This window comes from Narcine bancroftii, chromosome 10, assembly GCF_036971445.1.
Source record: "Narcine bancroftii isolate sNarBan1 chromosome 10, sNarBan1.hap1, whole genome shotgun sequence".
Taxonomy (NCBI): domain Eukaryota; kingdom Metazoa; phylum Chordata; class Chondrichthyes; order Torpediniformes; family Narcinidae; genus Narcine; species Narcine bancroftii.
The window spans coordinates 67,993,535-68,013,676 of NC_091478.1; the positions used below are offsets into that span (position 1 = coordinate 67,993,535).

Genomic DNA, 20,142 nt, shown 5'->3' on the forward strand with positions numbered 1-20,142 from the left:
TCATCTCTCCTTCTGTCCTGCAAGCGTTCTGCAAATTCTCGTGCTTTCTCTGGATCCGAGAACAGTCTGTTTTGCTCCCCAGGGATAAATATTTTAAGCACAGCTGGATGTCTTAACATAAATTTATATCCTTTTTTTCCATAGGATTGATTTTGCTGTATTAAACCTCTTTCTCTTTAGGAGTTCAAAACTTATGTCTGGGTAAAAAAATATTTTTTGACCCTTGTATTCCAATGACTTATTGTCTTCTCTAATTTTATTTCTTGCCCACTCCAGTATATTTTCTCTTGTTGTATATCTCAAAAATTTTACTAAACTGGATCTTGGTTTTTGATGTGTCTGTGGTTTCGGAGCTAGTGTTCTGTGTGTCCTTTCTATTTCCATTCCTTCCTTCATTTCTGTTGTTCCTAGGACCTTTGCGATCCATTCTTTTATAAAATCCTTCATATCTCTGCCTTCTTCATCTTCCTTTAGGCCCACTATCTTTATGTTGTTTCACCTACTATAATTTTCCAGCATATCAATTTTCTGAGCTAACAACTCCTGTGACTCTAATTTTTTTTATCACTTTCTTCCAATTTTTCTCTTAAGTCATTTACTTCCATTTCTACAGCCGTTTCTCATTCTTCCACATTTTCTACTCTTTTCCCTATTTCTGTCATGATTAGCTCTAATCTTTGCACTTTACCTTCTGTTCTTTTCATTTTTTCTTTTAATTGCACTAAATTCTAATGACAACCATTCTCTTAATACTCTCATTTGTTCTTGAAAAAAAAGCTTTATCTATATTCTGTCCATCTGTTTTACCTTCTATTTCTCTGTGAAGATCTTGGTCGTCTTCTTCCTCTTCTGTGTCTGTACCTGTGTTTGTGTCTTCTTCTTCTTCTCTTCTTTGTATCTGTGTATCTTCTGACTTTCCTGATGAGTTGCTTATCTCACTTTGCTGGGCTTCTTGCTTGGCCTCTTGCTGTTGGTTTTCTTCTTCTGAGCTGCTCATCTGTTGAGCCTCCTGCTGCTGCTCTTCACTCCCTCTCCTGTCACTTTCCTCTTCTTCCAGCTGAGAGCCCTGGTGTTGGGCATCCCTCAGCTGGTCACACTGTTGTTGCCCCCCTCCTCGGCTGAACCCCCCTCCCGTCAGTGTTCTCCTTCTCCTTAATTTGCACAGTTGCGCACTTTTGTTTGACTCACAGAGCCATTTTTGCAGTCCAGCAGTCGGGGGGGGGGGGGTCGCGACTCCGTGGGGCCGTCACCAACCTCTGAGATCAGGCGCTCTTCTCCACTACTGCTCCCTATTTCCTCATGCAGGTAAGGCCTTCTCCTTTCTTTTCTGGTGTATTTTCTTTTTTTCCCATTGCTTTTGCTTTTTCCTTCTTGGGTGCCATTTTCTTTCTTTTCTCTACAACTTTATATCTTTTATTTCTTATATTTTGTATTTATTGAACTTTGTATTTTCTTCACTTTATTTTTTCTTTTCTGGAGAGGGCTGATATTCCCCTACCGGCCATCACGTGACTCCTCGACGGAGACCAACTTGGGATCCTTGGTTTTTGAGGGATATTGGTGCTCTGGGTCAGAAGAGAGGTGTATAGCAGGTACAGGCAACATGGAGCAAATGAGATATGTGAAGTGTATTAAAAAATGCAAGAAAACCTCAAGGCTAAATGAAGACATGAGGTTGCTTTGGCAGACAATGTGAATGAAAATATTAAGGGTTTCTGCAGGTATATTAAGAGTAAAAAGATAGTAAGGGGAAAGATTGGTACCCTTGATCTGAGTGTTGGCTTTGTATGGAGCCAAAAGAGATGGGGAAGATCTTAACTTTTTTTCATCAGTATTCTCTCTGGAAACTGGCACAGAGTCATGGGAAGCAAGTTAAACAAGCAGTAAGGTTATGGAACATATACCAATTAAAGAGGAGGAAGTGCTTGCTGTCTTAAAGTAAATAAGGGTGGATAAATCCCCAGGGCCTGACAAGAAATTCCCTTGGACCTTGGAGGGAGGCTAGTGTATAAATTGCAGGGGCTCTGGCAGAAATATTTAAAGTATCCTTAGCCATGGGTGTGTTGCAGGAGGATTGGAGGGTAGAACTTTTTGTTCCGTTATTTAAAAAAAAATGCTCCAAAAGTAACCTGGAAATTATAGACCAGTGAGCCACATCTCAGTGTAGGTAAATTATTAAAAGATGTTCAAAAAGATCAGATATGCAATTACTGTATATTTTGACATACAAAATGACTGGCAAATAGGTTGACCCCATTTTTTTTAGCCTCAGATCAAATGCCTGGACAGAGAAGTATTCTATGGAGATGTTATGAAACCACATGATAAGTATTCCACTGAATACGGCTGACACTTTTTTGCTAAGGAATTTGAGGGTAAAATTATTTTAGTAACTAAAAAGGAACTCTTACTAAACGAAAGCACCTCTTCCAAGGGATAGCTCAAAAGTTTGCTTAAATTTAGTGTTGAAAATTCAAAGCCAAATGTGAAATGGTATGTGGATGTGAGAAATATGGAACAAAAGAGAAAAACTGCGTGGAAGGCAAGTCATAGTCAAAGCTGGTTCCAAGTTGGTCTAACACAATCATGTCAAAGCAAAGAAGACTCTTTGTTAACAATTAACATTGATAATTTTTCACATTTGTCCAGCTCATTCTACGCTATCTTTAAATGCCTCCAACTTTGAAAAGATTTTACTTTGGCCATTATACAGCAAAGGCTAGCAGCAAAGACCTTTCCTTCCCAAAAGTGGTTTGATTTGTTCAGTTTCCATGCCCCTTGGGGGCTCCTCCTTATTATGGATTTCAGTCCATGGACCACCATCTGCCATGGCCCCAGGTAGCCCATATGACCGCCATTGAGAATGGCTGCATTTGTTGACTCTATAAGAATGAATTCCATTTTGCAACATTGATTCAAGCATTCAATTACAGTATTGTTGTAATTTGATATTTAACCATGATTTCATTGCTTTTTAAAAAAAAATTGTAATTTTTTTATTCTTTTTTTCTTTGGCTTGGCTTCGCGGACGAAGATTTATGGAGGGGGTAAAAAGTCCACGTCAGCTGCAGGCTCGTTTGTGGCTGACCAGTCCGATGCGGGACAGGCAGACACGATTGCAGCGGTTGCAAGGGAAAATTGGTTGGTTGGGGTTGGGTGTTGGGTTTTTCCTCCTTTGCCTTTTGTCAGTGAGGTGGGCTCTGCGGTCTTCTTCAAAGGAGGCTGCTGCCCGCCAAACTGTGAGGCGCCAAGATGCACGGTTTGAGGCGTTATCAGCCCACTGGCGGTGGTCAATGTGGCAGGCACCAAGAGATTTCTTTAGGCAGTCCTTGTACCTTTTCTTTGGTGCACCTCTGTCACGGTGGCCAGTGGAGAGCTCGCCATATAATACGATCTTGGGAAGGCGATGGTCCTCCATTCTGGAGACGTGACCCATCCAGCGCAGCTGGATCTTCAGCAGCGTGGACTCGATGCTGTCGACCTCTGCCATCTCGAGTACCTCGACGTTAGGGGTGTGAGCGCTCCAATGGATGTTGAGGATGGAGCGGAGACAACGCTGGTGGAAGCGTTCTAGGAGCCGTAGGTGGTGCCGGTAGAGGACCCATGATTCGGAGCCGAACAGGAGTGTGGGTATGACAACGGCTCTGTATACGCTTATCTTTGTGAGGTTTTTCAGTTGGTTGTTTTTCCAGACTCTTTTGTGTAGTCTTCCAAAGGCGCTATTTGCCTTGGCGAGTCTGTTGTCTATCTCATTGTCGATCCTTGCATCTGATGAAATGGTGCAGCCGAGATAGGTAAACTGGTTGACCGTTTTGAGTTTTGTGTGCCCGATGGAGATGTGGGGGGGCTGGTAGTCATGGTGGGGAGCTGGCTGATGGAGGACCTCAGTTTTCTTCAGGCTGACTTCCAGGCCAAACATTTTGGCAGTTTCCGCAAAGCAGGACGTCAAGCGCTGAAGAGCTGGCTCTGAATGGGCAACTAAAGCGGCATCATCTGCAAAGAGTAGTTCACGGACAAGTTTCTCTTGTGTCTTGGTGTGAGCTTGCAGGCGCCTCAGATTGAAGAGACTGCCATCCGTGCGGTACCGGATGTAAACAGCGTCTTCATTGTTGGGGTCTTTCATGGCTTGGTTCAGCATCATGCTGAAGAAGATTGAAAAGAGGGTTGGTGCGAGAACACAGCCTTGCTTCACGCCATTGTTAATGGAGAAGGGATCAGAGAGCTCATTGCTGTATCTGACCCGACCTTGTTGGTTTTCGTGCAGTTGGATAATCATGTTGAGCATCGAGTCCACGCTGCTGAAGATCCAGCTGCGCTGGATGGGTCACGTCTCCAGAATGGAGGACCATCGCCTTCCCAAGATCGTATTATATGGCGAGCTCTCCACTGGCCACCGTGACAGAGGTGCACCAAAGAAAAGGTACAAGGACTGCCTAAAGAAATCTCTTGGTGCCTGCCACATTGACCACCGCCAGTGGGCTGATAACGCCTCAAACCGTGCATCTTGGCGCCTCACAGTTTGGCGGGCAGCAGCCTCCTTTGAAGAAGACCGCAGAGCCCACCTCACTGACAAAAGGCAAAGGAGGAAAAACCCAACACCCAACCCCAACCAACCAATTTTCCCTTGCAACCGCTGCAATCGTGTCTGCCTGTCCCGCATCGGACTGGTCAGCCACAAACGAGCCTGCAGCTGACGTGGACTTTTTACCCCCTCATTGTACAAATGGAAAATGCGCTTCAAAATTAATTTAACAAATCTTGTAGTGATTTAATTGACTTTGTTGACTTTCATGACCAATAATTGACTTTAAAAGAATTAATAAATGTAAGACACAGGTTACTTTTGTAATTCATTCTAGGGAGATCTTCCATGGGATGACAAGGAATTCCGCTATTTGGCTGTAGGAATAGCTGGACTTTTCTCTGGATTCATGTATTTCTACCACCAAGACACAGGGAGGGAAATAACTTGGAAAGATTTTGTAAATTACTACCTGGCACGAGGTGTGGTAAGTACATTTAAAATTAGCCTTCCATATCCAGTGAAACCAGAGGGGTTCGATCCAGTGATCATTGGAGGATCGGAGGTGGAGAGAGGGAGTAAATTTAAGTTCGTCTTGGAGGATCTTTCCTGGACCCAAGACACAAATGGCACTGTGAAGAAAATATGTCAGTGCTACTACTACCTTAGATAGAAATTTACGGAGATTTGGTATGACATCGGAAACCCTGGCAAATTTCTACAGGTGTTTGCTGGAAAGTGTGCTGACCGGCTGGTGTGGGGACACCAATACCCGGAGTGTAAAGCCTGGACTTCACGGGCAAAACCCTTCCCTCTATTGAGAAAATCTAGATGGAAAGATGATGTCAGGGAGCCGCAGCAATCATCAAGGATCCACACCACCCAGCGCACATTCTGTTCTCGCTGCTACCATCAGGAAAGGGGTGTAGGTGCCACGAGACTCGCACCAGCAGGTTCAGGAACAGCTGCCACCATCAGCAACAAACTCAATCAGGGACTCATTTCAGGACTCTTACTTTTGCATTATATTGATTTTGTAGTACAGAGAAGAAAAAAAAGCAGACAGCTTGTTTACATTTCTTTATTTACATAAGTGTTTTATTTTTGTGCACAACCAATAAGTGGTGATTCTGCCTCATCTGCAGGAAAATGAATCTCAAGGGATGTATGTGATGTCATGTAGGTGTTCAGATCATAAACCTGAAATCTGAATCGTAGTACAAGGAAAATTGGACACAATGGTACATATCCAACTTGCCTTTCCCCACCTTGCTTATAATATTTTTAAGCCATGATGTTTACCGATGTGCTTAAGGGGGCTCCAGGTTTACTTGCTTCCTCCCCCACAATTAAGATGGGTGATTTCACCTCACATAGTCCCTGCTCTTGATCCCTGTTAGGAAGTATATTTTCAGCAAGGATGCAGCAGGGGTCATTTTTATGTATTCATTTGAACAAATTTTGTTTTTTTTTCTGTCTCGTGGAGCTGTTGTTGACATGATTTCATGGACTTTTATATGTTCTAAAATGTTTGTCATTTCAATTTGAAGAAGTCTTCCCTGAGTAAAATTACATGATATGGCTTGAGAGTGATTAAAAATGTGTAATTTCATGAAGATTTAATTTGTGCAAGGAACCTTTCAAAGATTTTCTAAATAATTTTAAGATGTAAAAAGTAGAAAATCCTTTGAGTCACAATTTTATCTGACAGTGTTCAGTGACAGGAGATAGCAAGAGAATGGCTTCTCACAAAGTATTAGGTCAGTGGAGCACTTGATCCCTCTCCTGGATATCAGGATTTGCCGCTATGTAAACTGACTTTTTCATCTTTCTATTCTGATGAAGAATCATCGACCTGCTATATTTACTGCTCCTTTCTATATGAATGTTGCCTGAAAGTGTTGATACTTCCAGCACTTACTATTTTTGTCAGTCTCTTTATGGTTTTTGAGGCATCCTTCTCAGAACATTGAACTAAAGTATGGTTGGCAGTAGCTGGTGGTTCGCCCCAATGCTGTGCATAGATCATTGTATAAACTAAGACCTGATGCCAATTTGAGATTTGGCAAGACATGGCCCTGCACCTTCCAAGTATTTCAGTAAATGGTGATATTACTTTAAGTTATGATTGGCACGAGACAGTTGTCAAGGTAGATTAGCTCTTTCATTTCAAACCAGTATCACGTCACTTACACCCCCCCACCCATGTGGGTGGCATATTGACTGATAATGCTGTTAATTTGTACATTAGATTGGATGGAGGTAGAAGCAAAAGATACAAGTGTGCTGGTAATCTTGCCTGCCACTGATGGTGCTGTCCCTATGGTACAGGTTGTGTGCAGACGTCACTGCAGCAGATGGAACAGATCTGCAAGCGGCTGAAATGGAGCCTGCAGAAACCAATTCACTGCAGTCATTGACAGGTAGGTGTGCCAGGGCCTACAAATATTTTCCATTTCATCAAATTTTACAGCACAGAAGTAGGATGTTAGGTCTGTTGCCCCACTGAGAAAGCATTCACCATCTCATCCTCTTTCTCCATGGCATTTCAAATGGGATTGGAGTTCCTTTTATTTTTGCATGGAGACACCGTCGTGGGTGATACCATATTTGTTCTGTTGTTTCCTGATCTTGGCTTGCATTCTTGTATCATCTTCTGTTTCGAACAAGTATTGCATCTGGGATGCATTGGTTGGAAAGGCACCTGCAATTAAGGTAAAGTATTGATATACCAAAGAACGAAGGCGTGAATTCAATGATGTATTCCAAATAGATGCCATAGTGCACTCTGGGTAGTATGAATGTTAATATTTTGATGATACTGAATGAATTGCATCTTTATATTCTGCAAAACAAAAAAAATTCTCTGCAATTTCTCTGTGATTCTGTTGTTCTTGTTAAGTGAATGTTGCTTTGATGACCAATCTAGTTTATAAAAAAAATCAAACGGAAATTACATGACGGGTTAAATAAAAGATAAACTTCTTGAAATCCTCTGGTTAGGTCACAGCCAAGCAGAAAAAAATGATTTTAGATTGGTAACCTTTCATCAGAATTGGTTCTGATGAAAATTCATTTTGTGAAACTTTAATTCTGTTTTTTACTTCCTCCAGGCACTGCCTGACTTGCAGAGTTTTTGCAGCATTTTCTGTTGAATTTCATATTTCTTTTCTTCAGATTTCAGAGTACTTTGCTTTTATGTGAATTATTAACTGAAGAATAGTATGTGTATTACGCATTAATTGAAAATCATAAATAAAAGATATTTACATTAACTGAAATCTGCAATTAAAATAATTGACAATCTTATTTCCTTACCTCATTTTAGGTGAGCACATTTTTCAGCTGCTTTAGTGTCTCATTATAGTTGTTGATGATGAGAGAAATCTTTCTCACTGGGTTTTGTGAAGCAAGTGAGCAAATAAAGAATTGCTGGAGGAACTCAGCAGGTTTGACATGGTCATAAGACCTTACGACGTATGAACAGAAATAATCTATTCTGCGCATCAAGTCTGCCCACCACTTAATCATGAGCTGATCCTTTTTTTCCACTTAGCCCCACTGCCTGGCCTTCTCTCCATAACCTTTGATGCCCTGGCTAATCAAGAACCTACCAATCTCTGTCTTAAATACACCCAATGCATGGCCCCTACAACCACATGTGACAGCAAATTCCACAGGGATACCACCTGCGTATTTCTGTTCTCATTGGATGCATTTCAATCCTGAAGTTGTGCCTTCTTGTCTTGGTCTTTCCCACCATGGGAAACAACCTTTCTACATCTATTCTGTTTATTCCTTCCAACATTTGGAATGTTTCAATAAAATCCACCCCCTCCTCCTAAATTCGAACGAATACAGGTCAAGAACTGTCAAACGCTCCTCATATATGATAACCATTTAATCTCCAGAATCATCCTAGTGAATCTTCTTTGAACCTTCTCCAACATCAGCCTATCTTTTCTTAAATGAGGAGCCCAAAACTGCTCTCAATACTCTTGAGGTCTCACCAGTGCCTTCTAGAGACTCAACATCACATCCCTGCTCTTGTATTCTATTCGTCTTGAAATGAACGGCTGCATTATATTTGCCTTCTTCACTGTTTCAACCTGCAAGTTTAACTTCAGGCTATCTTGTATGAGTATTCGCAGGTCCCTATTGTAAGGTAAAACATCATGAGATGGGAATGTGTAGGGAGTTACCCTGTAACAAGAAGGGGAGGTGTCCTTGTACTCCTGTTAGGTAAAACATCATGAGATGGGAATGTACGGGGCAGTAACAAGATGTGAATGCATCCTTGTACTTACAAGATAAGAGAGACATTGATGGATTGAGAGGCAGGAAGCTAGCAGGGAAAGGATAGCAACAGTTTTAGTCATTGGACAAGTAATGATATGATGATGTTCTAAGCACATATCCAAGGGTATAAAAAATCACCATTTTGCTGATAACGGCAGAATGCATTCTCCGACTAACCTGGTTGGTCGCAAGTGTTACAATCCGGTAATAAAGAACAAAGAACCCTGATTTCGACTCAGCCTGGTGTTTGTCTCACTCATTCATGAACAAAGCAGACCTAACACTATGCAACTGGATATTTTCAATTTTCTCCCCATTTATGAAATAATCTGCCTGTATATTTTTTTTCTATGCAAGTGCATGTCTACACTTTCTGACATTTTATTTGTCACTTTTGTTTATTCTTCTAATCAAAGTCCTGCAGCCTCCATGTTTCCTCTACACCACCTACTCCTACACCTACCTTTGTATCATCTGCAATGGTCAATGTTTCGGGTGTGACCCTTTATCAGGACTAACATTCAATGATCATTTTTACTCATGGATGCTGTCTGACCTGCTGAGTTCCTCCAGTGTTTCAAGCCCAAAGGACCCCAAAACCCAGCAGCAATAGATATTCACCAAGACAAATGGTTACTTAAACAAAAGTTGCTTTTAATTATCTTTAAACATGAAAACAGGATCACTCTTTAACTTATCACTATTAACTTAACTAATCTAACTTAACCCCTTCTAATTCTAAGCGGACGTGTATGTAAGTTCAGAAAAGTTATTTGATTCACAGTCCAATCTCAGTTCTCTTTCCTCCAAATTCACTGATTGCAGGCAATTCTTATACTGCGCACAGAATTTAAATTTTATGAAGTTCACCAGGCTTTGGTGCTTGAAAGGTAAATGGTTACCGCTCAGGAAGGTTCTTGTCGGGGTTTTCAGAGAGATTTGTTGTTCCTGAACACAAACCTGATTCCTTTTAATCAGCCACATCAGTGTCTTGCCGAAGAAACTTTCCCTGTCCGGGTTTTCCAGATGATAACCTCTTTCTTTCAGGTCATCACAGAGTTCCTTTTTGTTTCCCTTATTTCAAGTGAAACATTAGGCAGCCAGTCCTCTCCTCTTGCATGAACCACAAGGGCATTGACCAGTCTGAACTAAGCACTCATCACCAGTCTTCCAAATGGGGTTTTTCCACAAGCTTGCCAGTCCCAGTACTGCTGCTGACTGTAGCACTGCAGAACTGATCTCTCTCTCTCAGAGAAAAATGCCTCTTTGACTCTCTCTGCTTGAAAAACCACATGACCCTCTTAGAACAGCAAACTGGAGTCCAGACAGCCTGCGGCTCCAAACTACTCCCCTGATCTCTTTCATCTGTTGCTTTTCAAAACAACAATCCATTAGTGAAGTCTCTTGGGCACTCCCCAAAGTTTTTGCCAATGCCCCCAGGAGCCGCCCTGTCTGGCTTGAGCACAGCTCCAGTATTTTAAATGAGAACTGTTTTGAAATGTTTGTACAATAAAAAGCCTGCCCCAATTTATCTCACAAAAACATATCTATATACAATACAAACACAACATAATCTGTCACACCAGCAATTCCTTGTTTGCCCAAGGTTTCAGTGTTTGCAGCTTTGTGTTTCTCTTTATGATGCAATTGCTGAATTCTTGTCCACTTAGCATCCTGGTGAAAACAAGTTGGAGTCATGGCTGCCTGACAGAAATAGAGATCCAGACATGAATTTAGTGTGGACTAGGTAGAACAGCTTGCATCTCAGTCCTCAACTACCTCACCAACCTGTACCACTAGGCAGAAAATTCTCTTTGCACCCTATACATGTACAATCAAAGTGACCACTTAGAAGAAAACCTACCAGTATATGGCTTTGGTCATGGCACTATGACCAAACAAGCAGTTTGGTGTTTGACTGCAGGTGAGACCACACTTACAGTATTGTGTTCAGTTCTGGTCACATCATTAGGAAGGTTGTAGAAGCTATGGAGAGGGTGCAGAGGAGATTTACCTGGCTGTTGACTGGATTAGAAAATGCATCTTATGAGGGAAGGTTAACAGAGCTGGGACTTTTTGGAGCAAAGAAAGATGAAAGGTGACTTAATAGAGATTGACAAGATTCTGAGAGGCATAGATAAGATGGACAGGGCAGTAATAGCAAACTCCAGGGGACATCTGTTCAGAGTGAAGATAAGAAAGTTGAGGGGGTATTTTTTTTTTTACACAGAGAGTCGTGGGTGCCGGGAGTGCCATATTATGGGTAGTGGTGGAGGCTGAAATGTTAAGGGCATGTAAGAGACTATTAGACGGGCACATGGATGAAAGAAAGATCGAGGGTCATGAGGTAGGAAAGGTTTAGCTTTTTCTTTTGCTTGGAATATGTAGGTGGGCACAATATCAAGGGCCGAAGGGCCTGTATTGTGCTGTAATGTTCTAATCTCAAACCCATTTATTCTTGTTTTTTTTTGTGTTTGTCCCATTTGCATTTTGAGCTTGGAGAATAGGAAAGGGTTAGAACATTTCATTTCTCAATGAAATCTGAAAACAAATCACTTGCAATACTCATATTAGCAGCATGAGGCATTTGCAAAATATTGGGAGTGCAGATTTAAACTTTACATCGGATCCAAGTGGCACTATGGTGGATGTTGATAGGTCATATGAAAACAAAAGATGATATCTCAACCACAGACTAAAGTTGTAAATGCTTCGAAAATCTTGTTGGTTGGAACCTGTGGCTGCAGTAATGTGACTATCAATTGCCCAAATTCAATCTACTCAAATCTGTACTTTGTGCTTTATGGTTGATGCATTCGTTTTGAATTTCCTAGATTCAGGGAAAGTTCTTTTAGACTGGAAAATAGTTGAATGTAACTTTTATTCAAGAAAAGGTGACAGAAAGTAGAAAACTACATCTAAGATGGGGGTGGGGGGGGAGGATTTTGGAAACAATAACAATACATTAGGAAAAACTAAAGGTAACATGGATTTGCAAAGTTTCCTTTTTTGATGGATGATGCAAGAATGTTTGAATTTTAGTTTGAAATCCAGTTTCATTAATTACACTGGACAATGAAGATTTTTCTTCCAGAACAATTTTGGGTGTACATTATGGATTTTGAGTTGCTGATCACAAAAGTCACCTTAAAATGTTCCTATTGCATACTTTCTTTTAAGCTATAACCTATTTTTGTGATTTCATGTTATTTTAAGTCTGCCAGTATATTGCCTAAGAAGCAAACTGTTTTGGTCAGTCCAAGCATTCTTGGGCATGCATTCAGTGTAGGTCCTATGCCTGTGTATGCTTGGGATAGATGTAGACAGGCTATAAAAGCAGCTCACATATACAGATGCTGTGCATTGCATTGATATAGATGTTGATGAACATTCTTCTGGCATAGTGAGTGTACTAGCAATAATGTTTATTGTCTTCAGGAAAATTTAATTCAGCAGGAATGTCTCATCAATTTTGCTACAGTTGCGATACATTCTGTTATATTTGTGATGAGTATACGCTTAAGGCTCAAAGACGCAGCATGACTGCAGCATGCCCACTACTTGAATTGTAAAATTGGTGGCCAAGACAAACCCTGGGCTCATGTTTATTGTGCAACTGAGAGCATGGCTCAGAGGGACTCGGAAGTAAATTTCATAAAGTAATGTTTCTCCAACTTCCTACATGGTACAGCAAATCTGAAATTATCTTTGTCTATCATGATCCCCAATTTTTTCAGGAAACCAACCTTGGGGAAAAAAAAATTATTGTCCAGTGTTATGGCATGTGGTTCAGGACTTTGGAAGCATCAGTTCTCCTGAATATTTAAAAATATCATGGAAATTTTAATTGTTATTTTCTTGTATTGATAAAAAGATATCTTTAAAATTTGCTGCGAGTGTCCCTTTAATCATTTTTTTTTTGGTTTGAGGTTGATCGCCTAGAAGTTGTCAACAAGCAGTTTGTACGAGTAATTTTCAACCCAGGAACTAAAAGTGATGCTGTAAGTTGAGTCTAATCTTCATTTCTTTTTGTTCTTGCTCCCTTTAAACCTACTAGATTTGCTACTTGTTTCACAACTTAAGAAAAAAAGATATTAGGATATGGAATAGTCAAGAAAATCTCCTGGTCTGGCACCACTAGAGGCCCTGGTAGCCAGATTGAGTTTTCTCACAACTGCTTCCTTTTTTGACATACAGTATTAATGAGTTTCAGACCGCAGAGCCCACCTCACTGACAAAAGGCAAAAGAGGAAAAAACCAACACCAATTTTCCCCTGCAACCGTGTCTGCCTGTCCCGCATCAGACTTGTCAGCCACAAACGAGCCTGCAGCTGACATGGACATTTACCCCCTCCATAAATCTTCGTCCGCGAAGCCAAGCCAAAGAGGAAAAGAAAAGAGGAATTGAACATTGTTTGCATCAAGCATTCTGTTGCAGTATGGCCCCAAATTCACCATGTGGTTGGAGAAATGTAATGTTCCTTTTCATAGTGGAGAAAAGTATTTACGATAGTACTGAGAACATAAATTCCATACTGCATGAATGACAGAAGCTGCACATCACCTTACAAGCTACCCATCCATGTGCTGTGAAAGAGTGTGGTTCATGCAAAACTAGAGGGAAAGCAAATTGCCTTCAAGTCACAGCGGCGGAGACTGTCTAGGAAATAAAGTTCCACCATGCTATCCAAATGCATTTCATGTTGAATAATGTTCTGATTGAATTGGACTGATTTTCCGTTTTCTCAAATTCTGTTTCTGTTATTTAAAAAAAAATATATAATTCCAGATCTCAGGAATTAGGATTTTGTGATCACTTATTAAAAAACGCACGTCAGCAATGGAAACAACATTCTTCTTTGGCTTGGCTTCGCGGACGAAGATTTATGGAGGGGTAATGTCCACGTCAGCTGCAGGCTCGTTTGTGGCTGGCAAGTCCGATGCGGGACAGGCAGACATGGTTGCAGCGGTTGCAAGGGAAAATTGGTGTTGGGTTTTTCCTCTTTTGTCAGTGAGGTGGGCTCTGCGGTCTTCTTCAAAGGAGGTTGCTGCCTGCCGAACTGTGAGGCACCAAGATGCACGGTTTGAGGCGATAACAGCCCACTGGCGGTGGTCAATGTGGCAGGCACCAAGAGATTTCTTTAGGCAGTCCTTGTACCTCTTCTTTGGTGCACCTCTGTCACGGTGGCCAGTGGAGACCTCGCCATATAACACGATCTTGGGAAGACGATGGTCCTCCATTCTGGAGACGTGACCTACCCAGCGCAGTTGGATCTTCAGCAGCGTGGATTCGATGCTGTCGGCCTCTGCCATCTCGAGTACTTCAATGTTGGAGATGAAGTCGCTCCAATGAATGTTGAGGATGGAGCGGAGACAACGCTGGTGGAAGCGTTCTAGGAGCCGTAGGTGATGCCGGTAGAGGACCCATGATTCGGAGCCGAACAGGAGTGTGGGTATGACAACGGCTCTGTATACGCTAATTTTTGTGAGGTTTTTCAGTTGGTTGTTTTTCCAGACTCTTTTGTGTAGTCTTCCAAAGGCGCTATTTGCCTTGGCGAGTCTGTTGTCTATCTCATTGTCAATCCTTGCATCCGATGAAATGGTGCAGCCGAGATAGGTAAACTGGTTGACCGTTTTGAGTTTTGTGTGGGGGGGCTGGTAATCATGGTGGGGAGCTGGCTGATGGAGGACCTCAGTTTTCTTCAGGCTGACTTCCAGGCCAAACATTTTGGCAGTTTCCGCAAAACAGGACGTCAAGCGCTGAAGAGCTGGCTCTGAATGTGCAACTAAAGCGGCATCGTCTGCAAAGAGTAGTTCACGGACAAGTTGCTCTTGTGTCTTGGTGTGAGCTTGCAGGCGCCTCAGATTGAAGAGACTGCCATCCGTGCGGTACCGGATGTAAACAGCGTCTTCATTGTTGAGGTCTTTCATGGCTTGGTTCAGCATCATGCTGAAGAAGATTGAAAAGAGGGTTGGTGCGAGAACGCAGCCTTGCTTCACGCCATTGTTAATGGAGAAGGGTTCAGAGAGCTCATTGCTGTATCTGACCCGACCTTGTTGGTTTTCGTGCAGTTGGATAACCATGTTAAGGAACATTATTGCCTATCAAAAGAGCCAAGAGTGCAATGAGGGGAAAAACTATCCACACAGCAAGTGATTGGATTCTGGAAAGCATTGCGATGAATAGTAGTTGAAATGCTATAATGTTTAGAAAGGAGCTGGATAAATACCTGAAAGGAAAACAATCCAGGACTAACAACAGAGGGGAGGGTAGATTTATTTTGCATAGAGCCAATAGAAGCTTTAGAGGTTAAGTATGTCGTGCTGTAACCATTTTGTATTCTGTGATTACTTCAAGTTGAGCCTTTTAATTTAAAGATTTTGGAAAAGATTGGAGCAAAGATGCTGGATGTAAAGATAGAAGAATAATTTCAAAAAAAAACTTAATTTAATTATTGTGCAACTTGTAGGAATTTTTTACTGAGGAATTTACTAATTTGATATTTTGTCCTCTGTTATCAGAGCTATGTATGGTTTAACATTGGAAGTGTGGATACATTTGAGCGTAATTTGGAAACTGTGCAACAGGAGATAGGAATAGAACCAGCAAATCGTGCTGCAGTGGTCTATAACACAGAAAGTGATGGGTGAGCAGGAAACTGAATATGCATTTGTGCTTCTTTTAAGTTACATGTAGATGTGGCAAATTGTCAAAAAATAAATGAATTGTCGTAAAAACCCAACTGCATTAAAAATCCATGGTATTCGGCACCTGTGGAGATTGGTAGATGCTAGACAAATTTAATAAATATGTTTTTATCAATACGAGAATTTTCTGGATGCTTGAAATTGTGTGTTCCACAATTGGTGAACTAACTGCTGGGGGGCACCAATTTTAAACGTTTGTGTTTCTTTTCCTATTTATTTTCTGCAATTCTTTTGCGATTGTTTGAATTCCCGATAACGGGGATTTTGCTGTACTTCACTCGAAGGAGTTGGATGTTTTTCTGGATGATCAGCCATGACAGAGCAGACTCAAAGGGCTGAATGGCTACTCCCCTTTTCCTACATTTTCATGTTGTTAGTATCCTTCAGAGAAAGAAATGTGAAATCTGATCTTGAATTAGTCCATGGGTTACTCCAGAATATTAATATGATGGTTAAATTGTGATTGTCTTCTGCGTGCTCGGTTATTTCCACTGGCTTCTCAATGAGAAGTAGGGGAAGGCTTTCACATAAAATCTTATCCAGTAATCGGGGGTGTGACCATGCTAAGGAGCTGAGCAGATGTGCTTTGAAAGATCTCTCCACAAAAAGTGGTTAGAAAGCTCAAAACCAAAATTTTAGCATCAGAAGTAGATAAAACTAGTGCCAAATGATCAAAGCAACCAAAAGCAAAAACTGAAGAAGCAACAACTCAGCTAGGAACATTGAGTGGAAGCCCGATGAGGAGCGACTCAGTAGGGGCCTTGGGACCGGCTGAACCCAGCTGAACTGGGAGGGTCGCCCCAAGATGTAACCAACATCCTGAACAAGATGGAATTTTATGCACTCGTTTTATGAGTGTGTAATCAGTGATGAGAGACATATTGGAAAAGGTAACGGAAATCAAAGAAGTCGTGGAAGACTTAATGGAACGAATGACTCATTTGGAGACTGAGCTGGGCAAAACAAAAAACAGGCTAAAGGCATTGGAAGAAAAGCAAAAATATGGGACATAGAAAAAAAAGGATTGATGGACAAGATCAATCATATGGAAAATTTCAGCAGATGTAACAATGTAAGAATCATTGGACTGAGAGAAGAAATAGAGGGATAAGACACGGTGAGTTTCTTTGAAACATGGATCCCACAAATGCTGGGACAAAACAAGTTAAATGCAAAGGTTCAAATTGAAAGGGCTCACCGGACCCTCGACCCAGAAGAACTGGCCAACAGTGACCCAGACCAATCCTGGTAAGACTTTTAAGTTACCTGGAGAGAGATGCGATCTTGGGAGCAGCATATGAATATTCAAAAAAAAGGCCCATTAATGGTGGATAATAGAAAAGTAATGTTTTTCCAGGAAAAACAAAAGAAGAATTTGACGAGGTAAAGAGACAACTGTGATCTTGAAACTTTAAATATTCAATGAGACTCAGCAACGTGAGGGTGACTCAGAGGGCAATTGATGAATTTTCAAGAATAAAGTGGAAGAATTTTTAAGAAGGTAATGAAAAGATTAAAGGCGCCATAATGGCAGTAACTGAAAGACATACCTTTTTATTTATATTAATTGAACTGAACAGTCTTGTTTTCGTTGTTAAAAGAAAAACCATTGTGGTTTATATGGAGAAAGGTGGTAAGGAAAGTAGCAAGGTGTGAACTCCAATTTGAAGGGGGGGAGGGTGGAATTGGTGCCAGGAGAGGAGTGGTTTTAAAAGATGACGCTAAAGGGAAGGTTGTTTCTTCTACTTTGGAAGAATCCGTGGGATTTTTTTGCGGGCTTCCGAGTACTATTGTCAATGTCATCGTCAGATGTGTGTGTGTTTCTTAAGGGGGAAATGTACATGTTGGAAATATCTCTTAAAAGGAAAATGTTATGACAGTATTTTTTTAAAAATTGGAAAGAATGGGATGGATAAAACACTAAATTTTATCAGCCTTAATGTTTACGGGATAAATGGGACGGCGAAGAGGAAGAGGGTCTTGGTGTACATAAATAAATTAAAAGTGGAAACACATCTTACCAAATTGGAACATGATAAATTAAAAAGAGGATGGGTGGGACAAATAATCTTCCTTTGGTTGAAAGGCAATGGGGGGCGTTGCAATTTAATTAATAAAACTACACCAGTGTTAAGAAAAGATATTCAATTCATCAAGCGGAAGGTATGTAATGGCACACTAAAATTTATGGAGAAGCATGGACATGTATGAATATTTATGCTCCAAATTATGACAATGGCCTTTATGAAGGACATCTTCTTAAAAACAGCAGAAGGAAGACAAAAATATATTAGTTGGAGGAGACTTAAATTTCTGCTTAGACCCAATTTTAGATAAATCGGCAAGAACAATAACGAGAGCAAAAACAGCTAAAACCACAGTTTCATATTTGAAAGATCTAAATCTTATCGATGTATGGAGGCAATTAAATCCCACAGAGAGTGACTATTTTTTGCTCAAGGGTGCATAACTCACATACAAGGATTGACTTTTTAAAGTCTGCCCATTTAAAAAGTAGAGTGATAAAAACCGAATATCTAGCAAGGCTTCTGTCAGACCATTCTCCATTAATATTAACTATAGCAACAATGGAAAAGCAAGAGAATGTATACAGATGACGTCTCAATACTACATTGCTTAAAAGAACAGACTTCTGCAAATTCATAAAGAGACAGATAGAAATATTTTGTGAAACAAATTGCCATCTATTAATAATAGCTTTCTGATATGGGACACGCTTAAGGTATATTTAAGGGGACGAACTATATCCTATACAAAGAATCTTGAGAGGGAACATATGGCAGATGTAAACATTTTGGAGAAAGATATTAAAGAATTGGGAAAAAAAATCAAAGAACAGGCCTACAAGAAGGATACAGATTACTAGAGAATTAAAAGCTAAGATATAATAAAATACATATGCGAGAGAAAAAGCTATATTAAAAACTAAACAACACTTTGAATGGGTGCTCAAAGTTTTAGCTTGGCAGATTAAAATAGAGGAGTCATCAAGAATGATACATGCTATAAAACAGAGGCAGATACCCTAGTATATAAGCAAAAAAAATTAATGACATTTTTAAACAATATTACACAAAATTATACAAATCAGAAGTGCTAAGAGATGAGATTGAAATGGAAGAATTTTTGTTGAATGTTGAACTTCCAAAGCAAGAAGAGAGAAAGAATTGAATTAGATACTCCCTTTACAAGGGAAGAAATTGAAAAGGGCCTTACAGGGGGGGAGGATGGACTTCCACCTGAGTTTTATAGACAATTTTTAAAAATCGCAAATGTCCCTTTTAATGGATGTCATGCACAGACCCTTCTGGAATCATTCTCAACTGCGATTATTACATTGTAACCAAAAATGAATAGGGACCTACTACAAATTTCATCATGCAGACCAATATCCATGTTAAATGCTGATTATCTTCTTTCTTTGGCTTGGCTTCGCGGACGAAGATTTATGGAGGGGGTAAAAAGTCCACGTCAGCTGCAGGCTCGTTTGTGGCTGACAAGTCCGATGCGGGACAGGCAGACACGATTGCAGCGGTTGCAAGGGAAAATTGGTTGGTTGGGGTTGGGTGTTGGGTTTTTCCTCCTTTGCCTTTTGTCAGTGAGGTGGGCTCTGCGGTCTTCTTCAAAGGAGGTTGCTGCCCGCCAAACTGTGAGGCGCCAAGATGCACGGTTTGAGGCGTTATCAGCCCACTGGCGGTGGTCAATGTGGCAGGCACCAAGAGATTTCTTTAGGCAGTCCTTGTACCTTTTCTTTGGTGCACCTCTGTCACGGTGGCCAGTGGAGAGCTCGCCATATAACACGATCTTGGGAAGGCGATGGTCCTCCATTCTGGAGACGTGACCCATCCAGCGCAGCTGGATCTTCAGCAGCGTGGACTCGATGCTGTCGACCTCTGCCATCTCGAGTACTTCGACGTTAGGGGTGTAAGCGCTCCAATGGATGTTGAGGATGGAGCGGAGACAACGCTGGTGGAAGCGTTCTAGGAGCCGTAGGTGGTGCCGGTAGAGGACCCATGATTCGGAGCCGAACAGGAGTGTGGGTATGACAACGGCTCTGTATACGCTTATCTTTGTGAGGTTTTTCAGTTGGTTGTTTTTCCAGACTCTTTTGTGTAGTCTTCCAAAGGCGCTATTTGCCTTGGCGAGTCTGTTGTCTATCTCATTGTCGATCCTTGCATCTGATGAAATGGTGCAGCCGAGATAGGTAAACTGGTTGACCGTTTTGAGTTTTGTGTGCCCGATGGAGATGTGGGGGGGCTGGTAGTCATGGTGGGGAGCTGGCTGATGGAGGACCTCAGTTTTCTTCAGGCTGACTTCCAGGCCAAACATTTTGGCAGTTTCCGCAAAGCAGGACGTCAAGCGCTGAAGAGCTGGCTCTGAATGGGCAACTAAAGCGGCATCATCTGCATAGAGTAGTTCACGGACAAGTTTCTCTTGTGTCTTGGTGTGAGCTTGCAGGCGCCTCAGATTGAAGAGACTGCCATCCGTGCGGTACCGGATGTAAACAGCGTCTTCATTGTTGGGGTCTTTCATGGCTTGGTTCAGCATCATGCTGAAGAAGATTGAAAAGAGGGTTGGTGCGAGAACACAGC

General features: G+C 41.3%; 1 protein-coding gene across 2 annotated transcripts in view; it reads left to right on the forward strand.

Moving 5' to 3' along the window:
- The window catches only part of LOC138744684 (mitochondrial inner membrane m-AAA protease component AFG3L2-like), a 99,445-nt gene that overhangs the window by 32,040 nt on the left and 47,263 nt on the right, over positions 1-20,142 (forward strand). Inside the window, exons 5-7 of one of the 2 annotated variants that reach the window (XM_069901225.1) lie at positions 4,860-5,009; positions 12,751-12,822; positions 15,344-15,468. In XM_069901225.1, coding sequence (XP_069757326.1) covers positions 4,860-5,009; positions 12,751-12,822; positions 15,344-15,468 — 347 coding nt within the window. The remainder of the gene's footprint in view (positions 1-4,859; positions 5,010-12,750; positions 12,823-15,343; positions 15,469-20,142) is intronic. The other variant, XM_069901226.1, reaches the window with a different exon arrangement.